The 26,343-nt window shown below is 41.3% G+C and overlaps 2 protein-coding genes across 6 annotated transcripts; both read left to right on the forward strand.

The window, feature by feature from the left end:
- Nucleotides 1–3,167: 3,167 nt before the first annotated feature.
- Nucleotides 3,168–12,898, forward strand: c16h6orf89 (chromosome 16 C6orf89 homolog). Of its 2 annotated transcripts, XM_018750695.1 has the most exons (8): nucleotides 3,168–3,263; nucleotides 3,564–3,956; nucleotides 5,685–5,850; nucleotides 6,057–6,205; nucleotides 7,228–7,379; nucleotides 8,162–8,297; nucleotides 8,626–8,749; nucleotides 11,560–12,898. In XM_018750695.1, the coding sequence occupies exons 2-8, from the start codon at nucleotides 3,768–3,770 to the stop codon at nucleotides 11,640–11,642; spliced, it is 999 nt and encodes a 332-aa protein (XP_018606211.1). In that variant the 5' UTR covers nucleotides 3,168–3,263; nucleotides 3,564–3,767; the 3' UTR covers nucleotides 11,643–12,898. The 2 variants fall into 2 exon arrangements, with proteins under 2 accessions (XP_018606211.1, XP_018606210.1); XM_018750694.1 differs by lacking the exon at nucleotides 11,560–12,898 and having other exon boundaries at nucleotides 8,626–9,542.
- A 2,616-nt stretch (nucleotides 12,899–15,514) lies between these two features.
- Nucleotides 15,515–25,140, forward strand: znf76 (zinc finger protein 76). Of its 4 annotated transcripts, none has more exons than XM_018751145.2 (14): nucleotides 15,515–15,551; nucleotides 17,256–17,431; nucleotides 18,481–18,564; nucleotides 18,763–18,840; nucleotides 18,938–19,131; nucleotides 19,303–19,380; nucleotides 19,605–19,721; nucleotides 20,083–20,284; nucleotides 20,699–20,878; nucleotides 21,457–21,654; nucleotides 22,229–22,317; nucleotides 22,560–22,721; nucleotides 23,227–23,337; nucleotides 23,593–25,140. In XM_018751145.2, exons 2-14 carry the CDS (start codon nucleotides 17,359–17,361, stop codon nucleotides 23,683–23,685), a joined length of 1,659 nt encoding a protein of 552 aa, XP_018606661.1. In that variant the 5' UTR covers nucleotides 15,515–15,551; nucleotides 17,256–17,358; the 3' UTR covers nucleotides 23,686–25,140. The 4 variants fall into 4 exon arrangements, with proteins under 4 accessions (XP_018606661.1, XP_018606660.1, XP_018606662.1 ...); XM_018751144.1 differs by lacking the exon at nucleotides 15,515–15,551 and adding an exon at nucleotides 15,558–16,062; XM_018751146.1 differs by lacking the exon at nucleotides 15,515–15,551 and adding an exon at nucleotides 16,756–16,778.
- Nucleotides 25,141–26,343: the final 1,203 nt, after the last annotated feature.

The raw sequence follows: 26,343 nt of genomic DNA on the forward strand, positions 1-26,343 counted from the left end.
ATCATGAAATTCTTCTTGAATGCTTCTCCACAGATTATGAACAAAAACAACAGAAATACTCCACAAAACAAAACAATAGCAATGACAATGACAACGAATAATGCTAACAGTGGTCCCAGGTGGGCTGCGGCCATGTTGTTCGCGGCACAGCGAAGGTAGCGAGTTCAGCTTTCTAACGCTAAGAACTGCGTCCAGTCGCACTGTTTCACGTATTTGCAGAAGTGTTTGGCGGTCATAAGTAATAAGAGAATAAACTGGCTGGAAGGACAGTGAGTGACACAAACAAAATAATATACACTAAACTAATAGGTCTGCGAGGATCAGCAATCAACACGTCGCCATGCACCGGCACCATGTTCTCACATTACTTCAAAAGTGAGTTTCAAAAGATAAAGAGAGAAAAAGATAGATGCTTTCAATTACTACAGCAGGTGAAGAGTTATATGAATGTCAACCACCTTCTTTGCCTTTGCATCCCATAGGGAAAACAGTTCCACCCACATGCCAGAGACACAACAGCTTGTCAGATATTGGGGACAAAATATTAGCAATAATTTTCTGTGGAACTGTAGAGAAACAGAGGGGGACAAATTGTGACAAATGTACAGTAAGACCAGAATTCCCCTGAATTGTTTAAGCATGTTGGCACTACCATACAATAAATTAGCAGAGACTCAAAAAAATTCTTCAGAATACCTCCCAAAGTCATTAAAAGTGTCCACAATAAGAGTGCTGATGGAATTTTTAAGTGAAAATGAAAACCGCTGCTTTGTAGAGAACAAAACTACCACCACCTTCCCTCATCTCCACTTTCCAAATTCTCCCAATCATGCTAGTAACACTTCTTGGGAAAAAACCGAACATTTATTCTACTGGCTGCAAATGAGTTTGTAAAATGTTTCACCGAAAAATATCCCTGTCACTGCAAACATTAGCAAAACCATGAGAACAATATGCCACTGAAATTTTGAGAAATTACATGCATAAAGCGAACACACAAGATGAATTTGTCACTTAATAAGGTTTGGCCACAGTCATGTGGATGGAGACTCCATAAATGAGGCAAGAGGAACTGGCTCCTATGATCACCTTGGCACTGTGTGTATTCCTCATGAAAGAGCATGGTTTTTAGTTACATTATTGCTCATAATGCCCTTCTCATAACTAGGGTAAGTAGCCGGAGAAATGGATGTAAAGAAAGAAATTATTTGTTTGTAAAAGGGAATTCTTATCATTTAGAGCATTGCAAACAGAGCATATATTGCCAGGTAAGATTAAGTATCACTCCTGCAAAGTGAGCAGCTAGGAGACTTGACGGGTTGCAGTGCAAGCATCTACGGTTTTATCCTTTACTTTTCTTGTACAGGTTACTAATACACCCCATTTTTAGAAAGAGAGATATTTTGGCACCGTTCAGATCCTTGACATGCTTTTTGGCCTACATAACTATCTGGCTGAATACTTGGGAGGTTTCAATAAATGACCACCTCCAAAGAGTTGCACTAGACAGCAAGGCCACTTCAGTCTGGATCAGGTTTTTGAAAGCCATTTTAAGACTTTAAATTTCATATGACCACAGTTTCCACCTCAGAAATTGCATATTAAATTGAACTGAACTGAACTGAATTGAAGACGTTATGGTCATGCTGTGCAATAGAAAGAAATTATAGTGGTACTCCCTGAGTTCTTTAGACAACAATATAAAACACAAACACGTAAAAAATTGAAAATTAAAGTTTAAACAGACAATAATAAATAGATAAATAGATAATACAATATAATACAATTAAAATCAGGCAGTGTTCAGCTGTTTCACAGCTCTGGGGAAGATGCTGTTTTTCATTTTTGTGGTGTGTGAGTGAATTGTCCTGTATTGCCTTGCAGAGGGGAGCAGTCTGAAGAGGTGGTGTGTAGGGTGAGTGGAGTCCCTGACCATTTTGGAGGCTCTGCTCTGACATCTGGACAGATAAATGTCCTTGACTGCTGGTAGCTGTGTTCCAATAATGTTTTGAGCCATCCTGATGACCGTTGCACTAGTAGTAGTAGTAGTAGTAGTAGTAGTATTAGTAGTAGACCCATAGCAGTTCCTCCATCTGAAATGTGAAACTAACAGTTACCGATCTTTTAATTTAGATAGCAATTTCCACCTCAGAAAGAAATGTAGAAAATATTTTTGACAAAATGATACACAATAATGGGGGGAGCGGTGGCACGGCGGGTTTGGCCTGTGCCTGCTCTCTGGTGGGTCTGGGGTTCGAGTCCCACTTGGGGTGCCTTGTGATGGACTGGCATCCCGTCCTGGGTGTGTCCCCTCCCCCTTTACGCTCTGGTTCACTGTGACCCCGCTCAGGACAAATGGTTTTAGTCAATGTGTGTGTCATACACGATACGGTCATTTTATACAATAAACATTAATAACCAGGTTCCTAATGCAGTCTAGAAATGATGCACGATAACTGATAAGCAAAGCATCTAGGTATCTCTAACGTGCCGGTGTGTATTGTGGGCTTAAACATAACTTCCAAAGGCAGATGCAGTTACTAGTGCGAACCATGGAAATATTATTGGCACGTTGGATGTTTGAGCCTTATCCTGTTTTAGCACCCTGTGTCATTTATGTAGGGCACGTGTTTTTTTTATTTTTTGTTTATTTTTTCGAAACTGCTACGCCGGAGACAGCAGCGGATATTCATTGTGGATTGATTTGTGTTGCTTACGGTTTTTTTAAGAATATTTAATTGGTAGCATTATGCATATTACTAGCCTAGCGCTTACTGTCAATGCACAAAATTGAAAACGCAGCCAAGCGACACGCAAAAAGGGGTTTTCGTCTAGTATAGCGTAACCGTCGAGAATGTATAAAGTTACTGCTCGCTCATAGGAGCTAGCAAAAACACACAGCACAGTTAAGCAGGATACTAGACTACTGACGGTACCACTGGGAGTTAACAAATCCCTCTATCCGACGAGTCGCTTACGCTTTTGGTTTCGTAAAGGTGATTTCGACAAAACAAAAAATAAAAAATTACGTGAAGAGCCAAAAAAACAGCGATTTGTAGCATTTGCTCTTGACCACTACTGTCCGAAAACAACACAGAATAAAATAGGCACTTCGCAAACGGGATGAGTCTCGAATCTGTGTCTACTAATCGGAAGTGACTCGCGCAATCGGCGAAGGTGCGCGAGACTGTGGAAGCGCACGGAGAGCCAGCAGGTGGTGCGTAGAATTGCGGAAATGCTCGCAAGATGTTAATTTGAGAATGGTATGTATTTACATTGCTGCTGTTATAATTACAGTGTTTACAGCAAGTGATACTAGCGCTAGGTGACCAACTCCTAGGCTCAAATGTCCCAATTATAATGGCTGCAGTGAGTGTCGCCGATCAACACAGAGACAGATTCAGATCTGAGTCTGTCGCTGACGTGACGAGCATCATCATCCTCAGAGCAGCTGGCTGCTGTGAATCAGTGTAAAATTTGGTTATAACTGGATGCTTCGAGCAGTATTCTGCGAATTTGGCCGTGTTGTGGACTCTGATCTGTGAACTTTCGTTTCTTTGCAGCTGCAGTGCTTGTGCCTTGCTATGGGCGAGGCAGGCGGTGCCAAGTTTAATACTAGCTCCCACAGTTTCCCCGCGAGAGACCTGACGCCGGCTCGTGTTCTCACACGTTCGCCCCGTTGTTGTTGCGTGGAAACACGCCCCGCGTGACCGCCGCGTCGTCGAGCGTGTTTTAGATGGGCTGTGGCGGAGCGACGGGCCGCGGCCATGGGGAGCACGCTGAGCGAGCCGTGCATCTACGACAAGCTGTCGGAGAGTATCGACATCCTGCGTCAGTCGGGCTACCGCTACGGCATGTCGGAGCGGGAGATCGAGAAGTTCATCAAGCAGGTGCTGGAGACGAACGAGCCGCGCAGGGAACCCGCGCAGTTCCCTCTCCTGCGGGCCGCCGTTAAGGTGCGTCTCCCCGGACCCTCCTTTCCTCTCCTCTCAATTGATTATCAGCCCACACACCTTATTCACCAAGGTGACTTATACACTGCTAGATACACTACTTACACTGGCTCACTCATCCATACACGAGCGAAACATACTCTCTCTGTCACTCACACATGGGGGAACGTGTACAGCATGTCTTTGGACTGTGGGAGGAAACCAGAGCACCCGGAGAAAACCCACGCAGACACAGGAACGTGCAGACTCTACACAGAGTGAGCGGGGATCGAGCCCACGTCCTCTCGCACCACCCAGGCACTGAGACAGCAACGCTACTTGCTGTGCCACCATGCCGCCCTAATGTTTCTGCTGCATAGCTGTGTAGCTGCGTGTCGCCATTAGTCGACAGAAAACGGCTGAAGTAGGTGCCTAGATGATCCAGCGCATGCCTGGCAGGTTCCTGGCCGTGTTAACCTCAACGTACATATCAGTCCCATACAATTCGTTGGAACACAAACAAACCTTAGGTGTGCGGATGTTGCAGTGGCCTGGGTCACAACAGCATAGATGCTGAGGAAATGTAAATATGTACCTGTCTGAATGAGACAGGTGGCCAAATGTTCATTCAAATTATTGTATAGGTTGCATATTAACTTCTGTAGTGAAAGGAAGTTTATCACTTATGGTGCGGATCTGAGCTAATATTGGTGTCTGAATAAGCTCCTTTGTGTAGTTGAATGTATGTCACTCCTGTAAACTTTTATTCAATCGCATTTTCGAACTAAATGAATCAGAATGTCTGGAGCAGACTGAAGCTTAAAACACAGCTCAGATGGTAAATTGTGTGAGTGAACTTACTAAGGATAATCATCTTAGTTACAATTGCAGTACTTCTGCAGTTAAAGCTAAAGGTACAAAAGTAATCTTGACCACCGCAGTTTAAGTTATAATGTATTTCAAGTTATTAGGTGTGCAGGGACATCTCGTAGCATAGTAGTTAGATCTGCTGTCTTTGAACCCAAAGGTGATTTGAGTCTCACCTCCAGCTGTAGAACTTTTGAGCAAGATACTTACCTTGAATTGCTCCAGTAAAATCACCCAGCTCTATGAATGGGTAAATAATTGTAATTACCTTAACATTTAGTTGCTTTGGAAAAACAGTGTCAGTTATGTGAATAAACATAAATACAGTAAATGCACTGTTGAGCAGGTATGGAGTTCTTATAGTAATACAGTGGCTGTTTTTCTTTATTTAGGAATATTAAAATCCCCTCACTCTTGATTCATTGACGTGTAAAGCATTGAGTTAAGGTCAGAATAAGATCATTTTAACATAATGGTGTTCCTTTAGTAATGTATTCAGTCATGTTAACAAAAACAGCAAACAGGAACCAGTGTCCAAGCGAAATAGAAAACAAAATGAAGAAATATAGATTAATATATTTCAAAGAAGTTTTGAAAAAGGGGGAGAAGTGTTTGGTTAATAAATGAAATGAAACCTAAATTGCTATATATATCTGAATATGCAACACCAAAATTGTATTGAACTGTAATGCATTCCTAGCCCAAGACAGAACTTGAATAAAGCACAACCAGCTCAGTCACTGGATCACAAACGGGTCTCTCATTGCTGTGTGCAAGCTGTGTACTCAGATTCAACAGACAGTATGTTGTACTTTGTTGTAGGAGTCCATGTTACATTGACTGGCAAATGTATTTGTTGTTCCACATTTGGTGGATTTTCTCCAGTTTGTAGTTGCTGTAGGCTTCCTGCTGCTGGCAGTATTGGCCTTCACCTACCCTCAACACCCAGCTCAGCTGGATTGGGCCATCACTGGGGGTCACAACTGGTCATCCCCCCTTAGCCACGTGCGCCTGCTCTCACTGCCCATTGCGAAGAAGTACAACCTACAAGGTATCAGTTATGGGTAGACTAGTGGGTGCATTTGCAGGATGCTATGATATGAACAGGCCATTAAACTCTAGTTCCATTCCCTAAACCTGTAGTTGCTCTCAGTTCCCATCTTGCAGTGAGACTTTAAGGGAAATGGACAACAAATGCCCTCTGACTGAGAAGTGCTATAGGTGGGGTTACTGGTGATCATTTTATTCCTCCTACAGGGTTCCACCAGTGGTGGAGTACAGGGGTACTCTACACAGGACTGGTCAATTGCTCCTGCTGTGCCACTGTGTCTTCAGTCCTGGAAGTGGCACAGTCTCTGGTTGACCCCTCAGCACTGCGCAGGGGAGCACAGCCTGTCCTCCTGAAGGTCAGCAAACTGCCATGAAGCCACAAAGTTAGAGGGTAGAAGAGCGATTAAGGATCCAGACTTATAAATGTGAAGGAGGTCTGTTGTCATATATGAACGGCTCCTGGAAAATATCTACGCTCATCCTCCATTATCCGTACCGAATTAGTTATCCTGAAAATTGCCCTTTTAGTGAAAATCCTGAAATTCCAAAGCCATTCCAGGTTTCCCCAAAAATCACCCTAAATGTTTAATACCATAAGGAAAAAAATTGTGAGGCACAACAGCATAAAATAAATAGCAATATTATTAGATATAAAGTAATAACCGTTTAATATAGTCAACTTACTGTAATAGTGGGTGTCAGCTGGCTTCAGCAAGACAAAGACGGGGAGAAGGGATGCCGTGATGTTAGCACAGACCGACATGGGAGAATCAGGAGAGAATTTGTTCTCTTGATTGATAACCTTAAAGCAAGAGATATATTTTTGTGCCTTACTCCACATTCAGTGTCCTTCGGGATCGCTTTAGTTCCAGAACTGTGAGCAATTCTCTTACATTCCGTTTGTTTTCCCACTTTTCCCATGAGTTTTTAATCTCCTTCTCTTCTTTAGGACCCTTATTCACAATAATTTGCACAGACAAAGCACAAAAAAGGAAAAGTAGAGCCCAAACATGTGAGTACACAAAAATCTGTGTGCAATGCACGTGAAAGCCAGTCAAAAAAAAAAAAAAAACTTGTGTGGGTTCAAGTTATCCATCAGGCAGTGCATCTCACACTGCCTCTTGGGGCAATTTTTACTCATGTTCTCAGCTCACATAGAGCGGATTCCTCTTCCCAGATCATATAACTGAAAATTTTGGTACAGAGAAAGAAAGGCAGTATTAATATTCACAGTATAGATAAGTGAAAATCCAGATTCCAAATGTACGGATACTGGGGGATGAGTGTACTTTGGTAAAGTTGTAGTTCATTTAAATAAGTTTCAAAAAAACTATTAATCCCATACAAGCTGCACTAACACCCTGCTCTCTGTGCTCAGGGTGGGGAGGCCCTGTGCCTGCGGTACAAGCAGTTGGAGCAGCTCTACTTGGCACACCCAGAGGCTTTCAGTATCCTGCCTGGGCATTCTGAGGATCTGGAGATGCTCACCAGGCGATTCCCACAAGAACCAGCCAATTTCACCATGTTCTGGTGAGCAGTCTTCCAAGTGAATTGAACAACTGGAACTATGTAGAAATACTGTACAGTTGGAGCTACGGAGTTATTGCCAGCTTCTGAAATGTCTAAGGTGGCAGCACCAGTTACCCAGCCCTTTTAATACATACACCCATTGTAATGAAAAAAGGCATTACTGGGAGCCACCACTGCTAGTTCTTTAGTCTGAAATATTGGTAGTGTGAGCTTCTTTACTGCATGTGTGTCATTGAGAAATAACCATTCTCAAACACAAGTTATTTTTGATGCTTCAAAATGACACTAAGGCATCTCTCATAAGCCAGGCTAGGACTGCATGCCACAACATGGACAGCAAAACTGTTATGACTTGGTTTGTGCCACAGCGAAAATCCCTAATTTAAAACAACCAATTAAAGAAATAATCCAACGTTAAGTGTTTTTAGACAAGCTTGTGTGGCCCAATCTGTTCCTAATATCTAATGACAGACTTTTTGCCTTAAACAAGAGAATCAAATTCCAAAAGATGGAGAAAAAGCTCCTGTGATTCTGCTTCTTCTGTTCTATGTGAAATGAGTCATTAATGGTCTCTATGTATGGGGTGTGATTCCACAATAGATCTTTGTTTTCCAACCATCCTATTGAGTCAATAGGTATCACTGGATACATAATGTACAGTACACTTAATGTACAGTACACTTATCTCAAAATTGATGATCAAGGAAAAAAATTGTCACCTACTGCTGTCTGTGGTGTGTTTTTGTACCTATCTTGTTCACACACTCAGTCCTTTTGGCTAGGAGGTCTGCACTAAGCAGTAAAGAGAAAGTGCTGCACCGGCTCTTCCCTGGTGCTCAACTCTGTCCCCTGTTGGACCACACAAAAACTACGATACGGAGCTGCATGGTCTCCCACAGCACAGGTTCCCAGAGCAGGGTGAGTATACCTGCTACTACCCTCAAATTGTAGCGTACTCTGACCAGTGGGTTGGTTGTGCTTGGACCAGTCACACATACTGCACACATAAAGGGACCAGATAGCACACATCAGCAACCCTTGTACATCAAGTTCCTGCAATGCTTCTCACTGCACACACTGAGGGACACTATCATACACCTTCTCCAAGTCCACAATACACATGAAGCCTGGATTAGCGTATTATTATGCTCTTTCAGACAACTGTGCGAAGAAGAAGCTGGTTCACTGTTCCACAATTGTACAGCAACATTAACAGTGTATCAGGGAGCTGTGTACTCCTTTGCAGGGCCTGCGGATGCAAGGCTGGCTGCTAGTGGGCGAGGGCTTGCCTTCAGCTCGAGTTCTGCCTGTTTCACACTGTCAGAAGCACTGCAGCTCCTTCAACCTGTGGCTGGGCCCTGGGGATATAGGTAAGGACATACACATGTGCACGCACACATACACACTAGTACCTACTGCCCTAACTCAGGTGTATCATTATACTATTTGCTCCACTGCTAACTAAGTAGAGGTATCTAACAAAATAAAAGAAAGGCTAAATAAGTGTCTTAATATGGTGTTCAGCCACCTTGAGCCATCAGAATTGCTTCAGTTAATAGATTCAGTTTTCTGAAACTGTGCTGAAGGAATATAATGCAATTGTTTCATGGGAAATTTCAGATTGTATTATTTGATGATGCTGGTAGAAAACACTACCTCAGACACAACTCCAGAATCTACTATGTGCTCAGTTTGGTTGAGATCTGGTGACTGAGATAGCTGTAGTACATGTATGATCTGCGTTGTTGTTTTGCTCCTCAAACTGACCATCCGTGCTCTGTGGATGGGAGCATTTCCATCCTGTCAGAGTCCCCCACCATTGCGATAGAAATGTTTCACCATAGCACAAACAGTAGTCAGATTTGTACTATAAGAGGCGCCAGAACATATTACCATGTGGAACATGCTTTCTGCCGTTTATAATTTTTTTTGTGTGTTTGCCATATATGTACAGTGCTATAAAAAAGTATTTGTCCCCTTTTTAATTTTTGCAACTTTTTGACATTAAATTTAATGAGATCTTTTGTGGCATGATAACCTTCTTTAGAATTTTCTGATACAAAGATTAATTCATGGTCTCTTCAGTGATAACAAGGCACAAAGGTCCTGTTGCAGCATAACATTTCCAGACATAACACTACCACCACCATGGTTGACCACTAGTAGAAGGTTCATACTCTGAAATGCTGTATTTAGTTTTAGCCAGATGTTACTGGGCCTGTGTTGTCCAGAAAGTTCTGCAGTTGATTTGTCATTCCACAGAACATTCTTCCAGAAGTCCAGAGAGACATCCAGGTACTTTTTGGTGAACTGTTGATTATCTTTCCTGTTCTTTTAGTGAGCAGTGGTTTCTGCCTTGCAAGTGTCTCATGTATCCCATTTTTGCACAGTCTTTCTTACTATGCAGTCATGAATACTTATTTGAGCTGAGGCAAGAAAAGCCTACAATTCCCTGGATATGGTTCTGGGTTCTCTTTGAGCTCATGAATTTACATGTTACAACTCCTAGGTAGACACCGCTCTTCCAAACTTTCTCAATGGTTTGGTTTGATTAAGCTTCTGAGCCTTTTAAAATGGCTGTGCAACCCTGTTTAGATTGATAAGCTTTATAACTTTCCTCTGGAGGTTGTCAGAAATTCCCTGCAAATGTGGCATGATATCCCTCTATGAATCTCTGATTTGACAACTTGACCTTTGCTGGTAAGGGTTTAAGTAGTTAAATTATTTTGGACAGGGCTGACCAAAATCAGACTTAACCAGGCACAGCCGGTTACAGTTGCTGCCTCTGAACCAAAATGTCGCAGGTCTAAATCCCACCACCAGTTGTAGTACCCTTGAGCAAGGCACTTGCCCTAAATTGCTTCAGTAAAATTATTCAACTGTGTAAATGGGTAAACGGGTGTAAATCTCTTAGCATTGTCAGTTGCTTTGGAGAAAAGTGTCAGCGAAATAAATTTATTCAAATAGATGGCTAATTGCCCCTTATTTTGGTTGATTTAAAATTATGGGTTGGTTCGTTTTCACACACGGTTGTACATTTCATTTTCTTCCACATCAAAGGAATGACAAAAACAATACTGGTATTGTTTTTTTCTCAATTGTTCACACGTCACTAGAACTACAGAAACATCAAATTTATTACCTAAATGATGCAAAAATAGAGAAAATTGGAAAGGAGCAAAAACTTATTCGGAGCATGCTATTCACCTGCATGTTGAGAACAAATTGAAGGCTAATCATGTGACTATACCTGTTTTCCATAGTTTAGTAGACCACTGCTTGTGTTTTTTGCAACACTTCACTCAAAAGTACTTTCATAGGTGAAAGAATGTGTTTATGAATGGCTGTCCAACCATAGTGTCCCTTTGTAGGAAGTTTTTGACAAACTGCTGATGAAATGTCTTGCTTCTGCCATTGAAGTTTGCAGTTAAATGATTGAGTTGCCTGTTTGTGTGTCCTTGTCTCGCTTCAGTGCACAGACATCACACCCAAACAGTTAACACTTTTGTCCAGAGCTGTTTCTGGGTAATGCTTTTTCCTTCTGTGCCATCATCCATTTGCCCACTGCTTCTTGTGAAGCATCAATGAGTTGCACAATCTTCATCACTAAAGCGCCTGTCAAATCTGCACCAACAATCAGTCTTCAGTCAAACTCACTGAGATGTCATCTTCTGGATTATGATAGCCACCATAATGAGATTTGTATACATGAATCAATCTGTCAAACAACCTGCATTCTGTATAATTTTTACCTCTAATATATTCATCTTTGTTTTGGCAGGTACTTGTACATACATGCTTATCACCTACACACATTCACACTCTGAAATGCTTATCATTTCATTCCACCATTTCTTTGCATTTTCCATTTTAATACATATTCTTCATGGTAAATAGTATTCAGAGTGTAGGATGATTTTACTATTTTATGTTAATGGTTCTGAGAACAAAAATGAGCATTTCATAATGAACATTTTTTTTTTTTTTTTTTTTTTTTCCATTTGTTGGATATTCATGGTCTCTTGAACGTATTGTTAGCATAATTTACCTGAACAGTACACAATATTGTATGAGCTACATATAGATCTTTGACAGTGGAAAGTAAAAGAAAACTGAGACCATGCACAGAAAGCTGCATTGTGCATATGATGGAGTGACCCAAAGTTCTTTGTTTACACAGTGTATGCTGACCCCCGATACTGGGAGATGGAGCTATTTCCTGGGAGGGGGGCAAACATTGTCTGCGATGGTTCTGCCCTTTGAGCACTGAAGTTGAATGGGAAGAGGGTAGAAACCAGGATCCACAGCTGTTCCCCAGGAGTTTGTTCCCATTGCATGAGCTGGCTCCACCATCTGGAAAGCTGCAAAGGAAGAAGAGGAAATTGCACATGGCCGTGGAGTTTGGAGCAGTCCAGACTCCCAGCTGTTTTCCTCTAGTAGATGAGCAGCACGTTGAAGCAACACTCAGCCAGGCGGTTTTGTTGTCTGTTCAACTGTATCCGAAAGATGGGCATAAGGGCACACCTCGAGTCCAGAGCGTGGGGATGGACATAGGACAGCGATGCTGTTCCAACTTTGACCCAGCTCCTTACTGTATCAGAGCATAAGTGTGTTTTGTCAGGGCATGGGTCATACACAAACAAAACATCAGTTGTAAATGCCTACTACAGTTTCAATCATAGCAGTCTAATTCATACAGTTATGCCTGAACTGAGATACACTCATACTGTGTTGCAGCAATGATGAAAACAGTTTTGTAACAGCTCTTCTGTTTACTAAGTCTTATTCGGGAATGTTAAAATTTGAAACAGGTGGAATATGAAAGTGATTTGTAATCATGTACTTAATTTTCTTGTGCTTAAGTTTATTGACCTCAAAAAAAAGCAATGCTTTGGGAAAGCTGACTTTTTATTTGCTAACTGAGGAAGCTGCTTCAGTAGAAGTGCCATCCTAAATGATATCCGGTAGTCTGTGTTGGTGCCACGCCTTTAATACAGCTGACAAAATGCCATTCTTTGTCTCTACTCACCGCTGCGGTCCTTGTTTTATGTTTTTGCCTATGCATACTGCCTGTGAATGCACTTTAATAATTGGCTTGTGATGATGTCTCAATATTTAACAAGTCTTCATCCAAAATTGATCTCTTTGACCTACTTAGGAATTTAGGTCAACACTGTTTCTTGCCCAACAGCTTTGTTTAGATTCTTTTATTGATGGGGTGTTTAAACTCCACTTGGGTGGTCTTAATTTATTGGTTTAGGGTTTTCTGTTTTTGGGAAAGTTTCTGTATTCAGTTGTTTTACTCATGTTGTCAAGTATCAGTTATATTTAGTGAAATGTTTTATGCATGAATACAAATCAAACTTTTGGCAGGAATTTAATTCACAGTTTGCTAGTTAGTGTTTGTTTTTCTGTGAGGCAGATCAGGGCATAATTTGTAAGTGTTTGATTTAGTTGAGAAACCAGATAAAATCCAGTTTGTTACACTAAGGCCAAACTGATTCCAGAATAAAAATATTCACCTGTAATACAAGATTGTGAGGGTTTTCCTTTAATTCCCATGGGTAATTGTGTGTTTTTTTGGTTTATTCCCTGAAATTGATTAATTAGTAATGTAACTTTCACAAACAAAAAGTGCCAAAAAATTGCTACAGAAACCTTTGTGAATTTGCCCCTGTATTGAGTTATAGTCCTTGCAACTCCCTATAATGTAGTCCTGTTTTCCTCTATGTAGTATTGTAACTGTTTGTCCTTTGTGAAAGGTTTCAGAATTTATAAATTGTAACTTATATTGGTGCCTTTGTTTTAGCCTTACTAGTAAGGCATTATTTTTGGTTATTGTGGAAGTCTGTGAATTGTGTCAAGCTTCCTGAGAGGAGATCCAGAGGTCAGTGTCTACTGATAATTTATGTATAATTTTGAGAGAGTAATTTCCTCTTATCTTAATGAAAAATCAAGGTTTTGTTGGCTTGTAATTAGCACACGCTCTGCCAGTCCTGTATGAAGAAGCAGAAGTTGCTTGATTTTGGGGTCTTTTTGCTGTGTGTGCTTTTCAACAGTTCTCAGTTATGGGCCAGTTTAAACTAAAAATACTGTACATACATCATACCAATTTCATATGAGAGGTCAAATCCTGTTTACATTCACATTATTTATTTAGCAAACGCTTTTCTCCAAAGTGACTTCTAATGAACACTATGTAGTGTTATCAGGCCACACACCTTATTCACCAAGGTGATTTACACTGCTAGATACGCTACTTATAATGGGTCACTCATCCATGCATCAGTGAAACACACTCTCTCTGTCACTCACACACTATGGGGGAACCTGAACAGCATGTCTTTGGACTCAAGTTATAACAAGTTGTCAACTTCTTACAAATTGTTCTACCTCAGTTAAATCCAATATTAGATTGTCAGCCATTTTATGCTTGTCATTACTGAAATTTAAGCTTTTACATTAAAGACTACCCTAGCCTACTATTTTCTTTATTTTTTGACAAATAACAGCAAACTAGGAGACAAAGACAAAAATGTAACTCCACCCTTTTGTGTCAGAGAGCAATAAGTCATTAACTTCTATCCTCAAGTTGTTTATTCAGTTTTTTTTTTCTTTTTAACAATGGCGATGTATTAAGAATAGTCTTCAAAGTTGAATAATAAGCAAAAACATTCCCCTGTAAAGCTCCTGAGTACATGCATCTTTTCATCCAGAAACATGCCTTCTATAATATTTCAGGGAGCCTCTACAGGTAATAACTTAGAAGACACATACCTGATCAGACAGGATAGGAGATACTTTTTTATTTATAATAAAAAAACCTTTGTGTCTGAACACAGAAACCCAGACACTGCTGATTTTCCTGGTTACAGCTCTTCTTCCTAGCTGTGTCCCCAGTGTGTGCACAGCTATCAAAACTGGATGACTGAAGAGTGGAAACATTTGCTGGTCTGTCAAATCCAAGTTTCTGTTGAGACATGATGATACCAAGTTCAGAAATTGGTGCAAAAAGGATGAATCCATGGTCCCATTCTACCAGGTGTCAATTGTACAGTCTGGTGGTGGATTTGCAATTGTATGGGGAATGTTTTCTTAACATGCACCAGCTTTTCAGTACCGAAGCTCAGCACTGCTTAAATGCCACTGAGCACCAAAACATTCTAACTGTCCAGGTGTATTGCAATAGGTACTTAAAGCATGATAATGTGCCATGTCATAAAAACACAATCTTAACATAGTTCCACAAGCAGAACAGTGCCTTCACAGCAAGTCCTACACAGTCCCCACATCTCAAGCAAACTGAGCATCTTTGGGATGAGATGGAATGCAATGTTAGCACAAGGAATGTACTACAAAGATGTGTAGACACTGCATGAAGAACCTTGTGGAATATATGTCCAGTTCAATTCATGCTGTTCTCAAAGCAAAATAGGATCCTACCTGGTGGGAGCTGGATGTACCTAATAAAGTGCCCAGTGAGTGTGTTACATATAAAATGTAAATATAGAGTAGTTCCTTTTGATGTCAATGGTAAAACATTACCTTCACCTTGTTTACTACTCAAAATTGCGTGGCTGACCTAATAAGTTGTGACAGGTGAAAGTGACTTTGAAGTTACAACCAAATCGAGTTACGAACAACCGGCGTGTTTGTAAATTGGAAACCAGTATATAAAGTTTTTTGTTTTTTTTTCTCTCCTTTTAGCTTCTTTCAGTCAGTGCTACCATGTTACCAGTTTTAAAAAACGCCATATATTTTCTCAAACATATACTGTAAATATGCCGGCACCAAGCCTGGAGCAAAGTACCGGACTTCAGTCTAGTAATATTGCCCGCGTTAACTGTGTGGTTGAACTGCACAAAAGTCATCCGCAATAAATTATGGAGTAATTTTAATTTTATGCGTGATTTAAACAACCGTGTTTTTTAAATTGTATTAACTTTTATCAAAAATAAAATCACTCAAATACAAAATGAACAAAAACTTAAATAAACCACCATAAATAAACTAAATTCTCAGGATGCAAATATATCTAAAAATAATTAAATACAATGCAACACAAACTCGCTCGCGTCAGGGGTGCCTATTCAGATTACCGGGCTGCCGAGAGAGTCACACATTCAGATTCCCGGGCGGCCGCGCAGCCTGGTGCATGGCGGTCTGGTGGCGGTGAGTATCCCAGTTTGCGCTGCAGCGTCGCGAGCCGAGCCGAGGGAGAGATGGGATAGGAAAATGGGGGACTGCTCACAGGGCTCGGCCGTTTCCGAAGCCACTGTTCAGTTTGTTGCGTTTCAGCGCCTGGAGCGCGACTGCAAGAACCCACCGGGTTGAGGAGTGCGACCCGGGCGAAAAAAGCGGCGACAGAATCGTGCACAAGATAAAATGGCAGAGTTTCGGCGAGGCCTGTTTGTTGTGCTGGCTGGCGGCGCGCGCCGAGCTCGGTGGCTAACCGAGCAGCTAAAGTTACTGAAAACGCAGCACGGCTCGCTTTGCTCCACCACCAACAAGAGCTGCAACTTTATTTCCCTTCTAGTATTAATCAGTATTACTTTTAACACGAACGGATATTGTGATAAGTTCGCGAACCAGCCAGTGCCGTTGTTGTTTCACGTAAACAAACTTCAGGGCGAAACGGGACGTGTGTGGTGATCGCGTTTTAATGAGCGGAGACGGTAACCAGGTAGTGGGAATAATAATAATAGTTAACTGCTGGAAACGGATCAACTCACGTCCTGTCGCTGCTCATAGAAAGAGCCGACAACATGCTAAGATAGTAGAGAAGTGAAACATAATCACGTTCAGTTCAGATGGGTTGTAATTTTTAAGGGTCGGTTTCTTTGTCTGTCTCGCGCCTCTCCAAGCCAAGGCGACTTGCCATCTTAGAAACAGCTTCGAGCTTCGTTTACCCATTTGCACTGCAGTACGTTACTGTGCCAGTGTCTGAGCTGTACCTTTGGCCACAGGTTTTAATCTGTGTGTAGGGACTGCATGTGTTCACGGTCCAAAGACATGAGGACATAAACCACTTTTGTAACCTCTGTGAAAACCAAGCGAATGGATGCTATGAGTCAAATTCCACTTGGTGGCACCAGCGCTACCCTACTCTTAGTCTGTATCAGTCAGCATCCTTCCTTTGTGGGTGTGGAAGTGCCAGCCAATCAAATCCGACCCTTGTGGACTACTCACATTAATTCCGTTATTTATTCCAACTTGGTCTGCCCAGATGTGCTGAGATTATCAGTTATTACAAACAGTGGCCCATCGGTGACCCAGTGAGATCCTCACTGGCTCTTGTTGATATGGGACAGCTCGTAGTGTAGTGGTTTGAGCTGCAGCCTTTGGACCCATTGGTCATACGTTCAATTCCCACCTCCAGCTGTAGTACCGTTGAGCAAGGTACTTACCTCAAATTGCTCTAGTAAAATCACCCACTTGTATAAATGGGTAAATGATTGTAAGTAGCTTGACACTGTAAGTCACTTTGAAGAAAAGCATCAACTAAATGAAAACGTAATATTCTACTAGCTGTTGTGGACTACTCGAATAGCATGGTTTGCTTTTTGGCTGTGAAAAACATAAACTCCGCTGTGCTGGATAATAGTTGACTAGTCTAGGGCAAACGATACAAAAAACCTCTGTGAGTGAATGACTGCCAACACGGATAGAGAGGAATGTGTATTTACCCTAACCTTTGCATTTGAAACAGTATGGCTAGATATGTCAAATAATCTGCTAAATAATAAAAGTATGATTTATTCTTAAAGTCAAATTTTTTGTCATCTTTCACCCTTACCAAGTCCTTTACTGTACTACTATAGTATATTACTATACTATACTACTGTAATTGCAATAAGGTCCATCCCCTTCTAAAAGAACCCGCAGGGTTTTCGCGATAAAGTCCTGGAAGACGCTGACCATTCATATCTGTGGTACCTCAAGCCCAGCCACACCTACAACAGAAGAGACAACGTGAAGTATGGAGGATGTGGGGCTTCAGGCTGTGACACTGAGTGATGGCTCCACAGCTTACATCCAGCAAGCCATCAAAGGTGAGCATGTTGACCACTACGCAGGATCCTCTCATCCTGTACTGGCCCAACATGAAGGTCTAAACTGTGTGCTTGACACATTGCTGAATATTTATATTAACATAGTCTTGCCCCGCTTTACAAAGGTAATTTGAGTTCACTTGCCATTGGTTTCAGCGGTAAAAATTATGTATGCTTGAGATGCTTGAAAATGAATACCCACTTTTGGTCAAATATCACCAGATTGCAAATGGACACACATACTGAAGGAGTTAACATTAATGAACATAACCCAGGACAGTTTCCCTTCACTAGTTACCCTTTATTACTGTATTGCTAAGTACAGTTTGAAAAGGGACACTGACCAGAAAAATTGGCAAAAATTTCCTTTGTATGCATACGGAAATGCTTGTTTCTGTGAAAATACTGATCGCAAGTTAGATTTAAAGATATAAATTCAGTGAATTCACAGAACTCTCTCCTACACACACACTTGCTGAAGCAGCTTGTTCCAAGCGGGGATGCGGCGAGCCAGAGCCTAACTCAGCAACACAGTGCAAGGGGACACACCCAAAATGGCACACCAGTCCATCACAAGGCACCCCAAGCAGGACTCGAACCCCACACCTGCCACAGAGCAGGACCCGACCAAACCTGCTACGCCACCACGCCCCCTTCATAGAACTCAGAATCTGTAAATTGAAAATTAATGTATCAAGTCCTTAATTTGTGCTTTTGTAGATTTTTCTGGTTATGCTCCCACCGAGAAAAAGATAAACCTTACAAATAGTTTATAGGTGTATTAATATTATTAATGCAATGTGTTACTTTGAAAGAAATCCATACATCATGCATTTTATGCAGACTGATTTATAAGAATGTCTTTTCAGACCAGATGTGCCCATATTTCTGCAAAAGCAAGCCACTGGTTGGCACTGTGTGTGAGTAGGAAAGGAACTTAAGGAGAAGGGTCTGAGCTTGTGTACAAAAGAGTTTATAGGTCTTATAGGAAGCAGGGAGGAACAGCCTTTTAGTCACATGCCATCTTGTTTCATCTGTTGTTCTTGCAGATGGGAACCTGGTGGAAGGCGATACCATCCAACTGGAGGATGGGACAACAGCATATATACAGCAAGTCACAGTTCAGCAAAAAGGTCAGTGGCGAGCACACCCAGGTACAGTGCATTTCCATCCATACCTGTAACACCCCCATCTATACACACACTGCTGGGATTAGGCATATGTTCCAGCCATGTGGTATAAATGGATGTGCACAGTGTCATTGTATATTTGGCATGTGCTTGTGTTTAAAGTTTTGATTTTGCCTTATGATTTTACTGTTCTCCAAATAGAAGCCTTGCCTTTTGAAGATGGACAGGTGGTCCAGCTGGAAGATGGCAGCACAGCCTACATTCACCACACTCCTAAAGGTATGTCCACAGCACCTTGAAAGGTCCCCAGAGCACTCTGAAAGGTATTCCTTTTTGTAGTATTACTGTCAGGGTGTTGTGGTCTTTGTCGTGGCAGAGGGCTATGACCCAAGTGCAGTGGAAGCCGTTCAGCTGGAAGACGGTAGCACGGCCTACATCCATCACCCAGTCACCTTACAGGCAAGCCGCACTATCCTCACTGTCCAGCCAGGGGGCACTCTTGAGGAGCTGACCAGAGAACAAGCCTTAGACCCTGACACCATCTCCACACTGGAGCAGTATGCCTCCAAGGTATACATCCCAAATTTTGAAGATTACTGTAATACCGCTTTCCCCATTTCATTTTCATAGTCTTACCAGTATGTACGTTAACTGGTGTAGTAGCCTGTCACCCCTGCTATGGTCAAAATTCAAACCTTTCTGTGTATAACTTTTTTCTGTAACCTTTTCTTACCTGCACAGGAGGCAGAGGACAGTATCAGCAATGGTGCCAGAGTGCTCAAGGAAATGGATTCCAGGGTGGAGCACACAACGGTGCAGGTGCGTTGTGATAGGAGTGAGGGGAAGAGCTGGGGATGTGGATATGAATGGGAATAAAAGGTGAATTGGTTAACTGGACAAAAGTGTGTGGGACCAGTTAATGGCTGATGTTGAAGGGACGAGCCATTGGTAGCCAATCATGTGGAGAACACTGGGCTGTTCAATAGCACATTAACTTATTGGGAACATCGTGTGACCAGGACTTGGTGATGTCACCCACTCAGGTGATGATCGAAGAGAAGTCGTGGGCTTCCACCAAGGCACAGCAGACAACAGAGAAAAGTTTTCGGTGTGACTATGAGGGCTGTGGACGTTTGTACACCACTGCGCATCATCTCAAGGTCTCAGAAATACAATCTGTATGAATCAGCTGAAAGACCTGCTGCAGCTCAAAGCCCATCTTTACTGCTTGGCCTTAAACTTTTGCACTTTCATCCAAATAAACTATGCATTCTTACTTATATTTCTATGCTGCTATTGCATGGATTCAAGAAGGAGATTTTCTCTGAAGATTAGTAAAAAGTCAAAATTGTCCTGTGGGAAGTATTTTCTCCTTTTTTCTTATTGGACAAGCCTGATATTAGCATTGAGACAGATGTCAGAGACTCCTGTTTTTTTTTTTTTTTTTTTTGAGTGATTTTGCAGACTCAAAGCTGGAGAGATGCTGACTTCTTTATTTATGGTGTGGTGTGGACATTGCAGGTGCATGAACGGGCTCACACAGGAGACCGACCATACAGGTGTGATGTGCCCACCTGTGGAAAAGCCTTTGCCACGGGCTATGGACTGAAGAGTCACTTGCGCACACACACAGGAGAGAAGCCTTATAAATGCCCTGAGGACATGTGCTATAAGGCTTTCAAGACATCAGGGGACCTGCAGAAGCATGTTCGCACGCACACAGGTAAACTAAGCAGGACGCGTCCAGAGTTGCAAACACCCTGATTTTTACAAAGAAAAATACAGACACATTAATTTAATCAGTAAATAATTATAAACCTTTTTTTAAGCTGCTTTGTCCAAGGTGACTTAGAATGTTTGTGTTTTATGAAGGCAAGCTGCGAACAATTATATACCCATTTATATTGCTGGGTATTTTTACAGGAACATTTTGAGCTATGAACTTTCAGGTTACAATAATAAACTCTAAATATAGATCATCACAGGTTTGGGGTAATTTCTCTCGCTGCTCTTGTTTTGTGCCCTGGTTTCATAATCACCAATTCAGAGGGGTTTAATTAAGGAAGATCTGTGCAAAGGGAATTTAGTAGACCAGTCTGAGCCTGCTGAACTTACAGCCTTGAATGCCCCCGTACAGGTGAGAAGCCCTTCAAGTGCCCATTTGAGGGATGTGGGCGGTCCTTCACCACTTCCAACATTCGCAAGGTGCACATCCGCACACACACAGGAGAGAGACCTTACATGTGCCCTGAGTCAGGCTGTGGGCGGGGCTTTGCCAGTGCTACCAACTACAAGAACCACATGAGAATCCACACAGGTAAGATGCCGCATAAGGACACACAAAAGAATGAACATTCAACGAGGCGTCTATTTGCTATATTAGCATCAATTTAAAGTACTATTTGAATTACAGCGCTGCGTGAACAGTATTTACCCTCTTTCCAGTTTTCTCTGTATTCACATGGAGGAGGGGGCCAAAATTCCTCATTTATAATATGAGACTGTGGTCAACAGCTACAGGGAGCATTTAGTTGTAGTCATTGCAGCTAAAAGTGGTGCAACTGGTTCCTGATTCTGAAAATGCAGATTTTTTTTTTTTCCACACCTATGATTGCACTTTTTATCTTCCACACCAAGTAAATGATATAAAATCAATATTGGGGGCAATTTTTCTGTCTCAGATTCCATTGTTTACTACTGGAAATGACTAACAGATCTGATCCGATTTAATGTCAATAAGCTGAAAAAAGCAAAAATATGGAAAGGGAGCAAACACTTTTCATGCACATATGGAAGTAAATTCAGTGGTACAGCTGACATTTACATGTGCGCATAGTAGGAAACCTTTTCTACAGAACCTGTGTAGAACCTGTTCCCCCTGTGGTGCCCCTGTAGGTGAGAAACCATACGTGTGCACAGTGCCCGGCTGTGGCAAGCGATTCACCGAGTACTCCAGCCTGTACAAGCATCATGTGGTGCACACACACTGCAAGCCCTACACCTGCAATCACTGTGGCAAGACCTATCGGCAGACCTCCACCCTTGCCATGCACAAGCGCACAACACATGGTGACTTTGAGAGCACTGAGGAAGGTGAGCTGGGGTTGTTGGACTAGAAGGTCCACCTTTTAGGGCTTCAGTACATAAGAACAATTGAAGAGTTGATATATTACATGTAATTGTGTTTGTCTGGTTTCATCAGCCATGGAGACCCTTAAACAATTGTTTGAGGACTTGACTAAAACTTCAGTTGACTAAAAATGACTTTTAGGAGACATAAAACATGCTATAAAGAACTTTCTAACATGTCCAGCTAGTAATGTCGAGTGTCAAAAGAATGATAAAGGAATAGAAGTAATAGGTAACAACTGAAGTCAAGATGGTGTAGGAGATGAAGGAACTGAAAAGCTTAGCTGCAGAATATGTTTGAAAGTTTTTGTATCAACCAAAGAAGGTGTTGCTAAGTGGGGATTCAAAGTTTTGCACATTGCATATCAATGTTAATAACATTGATTGTATAAAAATGCTAGAAAATAATGTGATCATTTGACCAGGATTTCCTAATATGTTGCTCATAATTGTATTTAGATTTATTGTAATTATACATGTGGGACATGGACAGAGGAATGCAGTTATTGCTATGTTGTTGCCATTTTCACATTGGCAGAGGTGGAAGCTGTGGAGCCGCCACATAAACAGCCCAGACTGGCTTTCCTGGAGGGAGGGGAGTCTAAGGAGGAGGCCTCGCAAGTTATGGTGACAGACAATACTATCAACTCCCAGGTTGCTCTAATAACACAAGATAGGGGTCAGCAGGTAGGCAGAGGGTTGCAGTATGTCTTGGACCTGATGCCTACTAAGTTATTGTGTTATGGAGTCGAGAACTCATCTCAGAATCAACGATGGCGACTGTTAGTTATACGGGTCTTCACAGGAAGTGCTTGTTGCCAGGTGAAAGTCAAAGATGAAGTGCCTGTATCTCCTACCTATGCATCCAGGTCAGCTTATCACATGAAGAGCTGCAGGCATTGGGCACAGCTATCACCATGGTGACCCAGGATGGCACCACTATCACAGTTCCTGCCAACCAAGATACTGTGGACAGCACAGGGCAGCACACAGTCACCATGGTTGCACGAGATGGCAAAGAGCTGCAGCCGGTATGGGGGTTGCTTCTGTCTCATTAGTGGGGAGATGGCATCTTTGGAAAGTGTTCACCATCTCTTAAATATTTAGTTCTTTTCCACTGTAAAATTTAATTCTTTGAGTTTGCATGTTCTCCCCATTTTTCTGTGGATTTCCTGTGGGTTTTCCATTTTCCTCCCACAGTTCAGACATGAAACCATGAAATGGTGATTCTTAATTGCCATTAGTGTGCATAGTTGGCGTGTGTGCGTCACTGCTATGCAATGGGTTGGTGTCCCTTTTGGGGCATATCCAGACTAGCCTGGCGCTGTATGCTTCTAGGATTGGCTCCGGACCACCACAACCAAGCCTTACAAGAAGCGGTTAATGATAATGAGTGAATGAGTAAATATTTTTATTCTCTTTCACAAACACTCATTTTTATTCACTGTTTTTCTTAAAGTTACATTTCTCATTTTCTGAGTTTGATTATCTAAAGTTTCTTTGAAAATGTAAGTATTTTACTTGTCACTCTGTCAGGTTGCCATAGTAACATCAGATGGCATGACTGGAGGTTCAGGGATGACCAGCCCAAGTTACCAGCAGGTGGCACTCTTGGCTACAGCTAATGGTACTCAGATTGCTGTCCAGGTGAGTATCCAGACCGTGGTTTCTTTCAGCCTACATACGAAGCTCTGCAAGATTAATAAACTAGAATATTTGATGCATTATAGACCAGCAGTGCAATGCACTGTGTGGCATGTGATTTCTGTAAACAGACTGACTTCACATGTTAACATGAGCATTATACATGTATAGTGTGCTGTAGATGAGAATATGTCCTCTCTGCAGATGGAGGACTGTGGACACATAATGCTGTAGTTAAACATTTGTCCCCATTTGTAGCTGGAGGACCAGCAGACTCTGGAGGAAGCCATCAGCATGGCTACTGCGGCAATCCAGCAGGGCAGTCTGTCCCAAGACGGAGGGCCTCCGTAAGGGAACTGTTGACGGACTCAAAACAGGATACCTCTGTGAGGCTGAGGAGTAGCTGTAAAGGGGCAGAGGGTTCCTAGGGGATGCCAGTTAGAGCACCAGTTAGAGAATGGTGCTGCCCTGCATTTTAGTCTCTGGACAATAGAGGCCCTGCAGCTGAAATGGAGTTCGGAAGGACAGGTTTCTTTTAAACCAAAAAAATTGTAGAACTTCAGTTGACCTGTGAGGGACCTGGAGGAGGTACAACAGTTTATTTTTCTGGTTTTACTTGGCTTTGTGAGTGTTTATATGTGTATGCGTGTTTCTAAAGGATTCATTTATGTGAGTTTGTCTTTGGTTAAGTAGAATGTGTGCGTTGAAGATCAGGTGACCTGACTTGGTGCTTGTGTTCATGGTGCTTTTTTAAAGTACACTTGTAGGACAGCATGAGGATGTGGATTTAAATGCGCTAGAATGAATTGTTTTAATAAGCTACTGTATGCATTTTTATGAGATGTAAAGACGTGAATACATATCAGTGACATTATACTGTGTGCACTGCTTTCTACCTTACTCACAGATGATCAGATGCACCCTCAGTTGCTGCAGGTAAGATATAAGCAGTGAGGCTTTAACAGAAATGGAGAGGAGAACCAGCCCTAGTGGGTGAAGTGCAGCTAGTGATGTACTCTGCATTACTCCAATCAAAATTCCCAGCTGTATAAATTGGTCAAATGATTAAAATATCAATTATAATTCTTATTGTGTAATTGTCATATAAACACAGATATCACTGTACTTTGCCTTGATTTTGAGACCCAGATCTGTGGTTCAGTGTTAAAAGACTAGACTACAGGCAAAGGAGACTGAGTGTGTAAACAGGCATGGTCCTGCCAGGTGTTGTATTATGGTTAAATGACCTTGAAGCCTTCTGTAAGAAAATTGAAACAACAAACAAATTGACATTTTATTCCTGAATCTGCTTTTGAAATGATTTACGTTATTAGCATTATCCTTCATTTACCCAAGACCTTTGTCCAAGGCAGCTTACAGCGATATGTACATTATGTAGTAGTTTGCTACATGGTGATGTGGCATATTACTCTTTATTAGCTATAAAAAATACTTGTCAACAGCATGTAATATGTAGTATTTGGACACATCTGTTACTGTTAGTTATTATTTAGCTGATGTTAGTTTTTTTAATACAATAAGGGCTTACATGGTAAGAATTATATGACACTGCAAGATGAAATACTGTGCTGCAGCTAACACAAGATCAACCTAGGACTAGATGCAGTTTTCAGGATAAAAGGAAAATACTGTGCACTGTTGAACTCATTGTATTTTTTTCTTGTAACCTACAGTACACACTGGTTCCTCAGCTTATGAACGTGACTGAGACTGGAAGTCTGTTCTCAACTTCTTTTGTAAAACCAAAGTCACTTTTGGTGTGAATTCAATCAAAAGCTGAGTAATGCAGATGTTGCTAGTTCTAAAAAAAGCCTTATATAAAGCTGTAATAAAATTTAAAAAACGTTTAAGACTTATTTGATTTTTTTATTTGCTTTAAACAATTAAAAATGACAGAAAATGTATCATTTGCACTTTCCAAATTCCAATAATTGACCCATTCATTCTGTGAACATGTGCAGTATTGGTCAGCTTCTGCACACTTTCTTCTCCCTTCATTGTTTACACAATCACAGTTTATAATAGACATTTTATGACTTACTTATAGGTTAGGTTCTGTAGAAATCTAGGACAAAGCTATATATTGAAAATATTTGATGTTTTAACATTTTGTATTGCTTCAGTACACATTAAAGTGAAAACTAATTTAAGATTATTGGAAATGACAACACATTGTCTCTATACTCAGTGACAATGCCAACATGCAGCATTTTCATCTTGTTATTTATCGCAGACACTCAGAAACACTGTAAATACTGGAAGGGAGCTCAGTGAAGGTGGTCCCACACTCCTTTACTGTTTTGGTGTGTTTTATTCCCAACTAATGGCTAGTCATGGAGTTGTACATCTTTTGCTGTGTAACAGTAATTTTAGAAAATGGGGAAATGGACAAAATGCAATTTAAAAACAATGTGGAAAATGTTTATCATTAATAATGCACAACCCATGGAGCCAGTGTAAATGGCTGCATCATGATGTATTGTTCCTTTGAGATTTGCTTAAATTGAATCATTTGGTCCCTTAATTTTCAATAACCACTTATTTATGTGTGATTGTGGTAACAGAAGCACTACCATGCAGTACAATTCCCCTCGCATACAACTTTTTAAAGTCCATTAAGTAGCTAATAAAATAGCAGATTTTTCATAGATGTCAAATGGTCAGTAAAAATGTTTTTCACAAGGTGCAACCCTCACAGCCTTGAATTTAGAATCAAGTCATTCAAAAAATGTTGCGGCCCCTTAATCACTGCTTCAGTCCAATTTGTTCAAACACTTGAAAATCAAAACACTTTTGGCTGTTAAATTGTATATTTTATATACATTGTCAAATAATTAGCTGTCAAAATTCAAGAATGAATTTAGATGCTTCCATAAGAGAGAAAGCTGGAGAGAGGTGCTTGGGTGTTGGGGTTTTTGAACAAATTAAAGATGGTTTTCACAGAACAAATAATCCAGAGATGACTTTACACATAATTTGTGGAAGACA

This window comes from Scleropages formosus, chromosome 16 (genome assembly GCF_900964775.1).
Source record: "Scleropages formosus chromosome 16, fSclFor1.1, whole genome shotgun sequence".
In the NCBI taxonomy this organism is placed as follows: Eukaryota; Metazoa; Chordata; class Actinopteri; order Osteoglossiformes; family Osteoglossidae; genus Scleropages; species Scleropages formosus.

Coding starts and splice junctions, on each gene's coding strand:
- znf76 (XM_018751145.2), top strand. CDS start 17,359: ATGGAGGATGTGGGGCTTCAGGCTGTGACACTGAGTGATGGCTCCACA. Junction 17,432..18,480: donor CATCCAGCAAGCCATCAAAG/GTGAGCATGTTG, acceptor TTGTTCTTGCAG/ATGGGAACCTGGTGGAAGGC. Junction 23,338..23,592: donor GTACTCAGATTGCTGTCCAG/GTGAGTATCCAG, acceptor CCCCATTTGTAG/CTGGAGGACCAGCAGACTCT.
- c16h6orf89 (XM_018750694.1), top strand. CDS start 3,768: ATGGGGAGCACGCTGAGCGAGCCGTGCATCTACGACAAGCTGTCGGAG. Junction 7,380..8,161: donor GCCAATTTCACCATGTTCTG/GTGAGCAGTCTT, acceptor CCTTTTGGCTAG/GAGGTCTGCACTAAGCAGTA. Junction 8,298..8,625: donor GCACAGGTTCCCAGAGCAGG/GTGAGTATACCT, acceptor ACTCCTTTGCAG/GGCCTGCGGATGCAAGGCTG.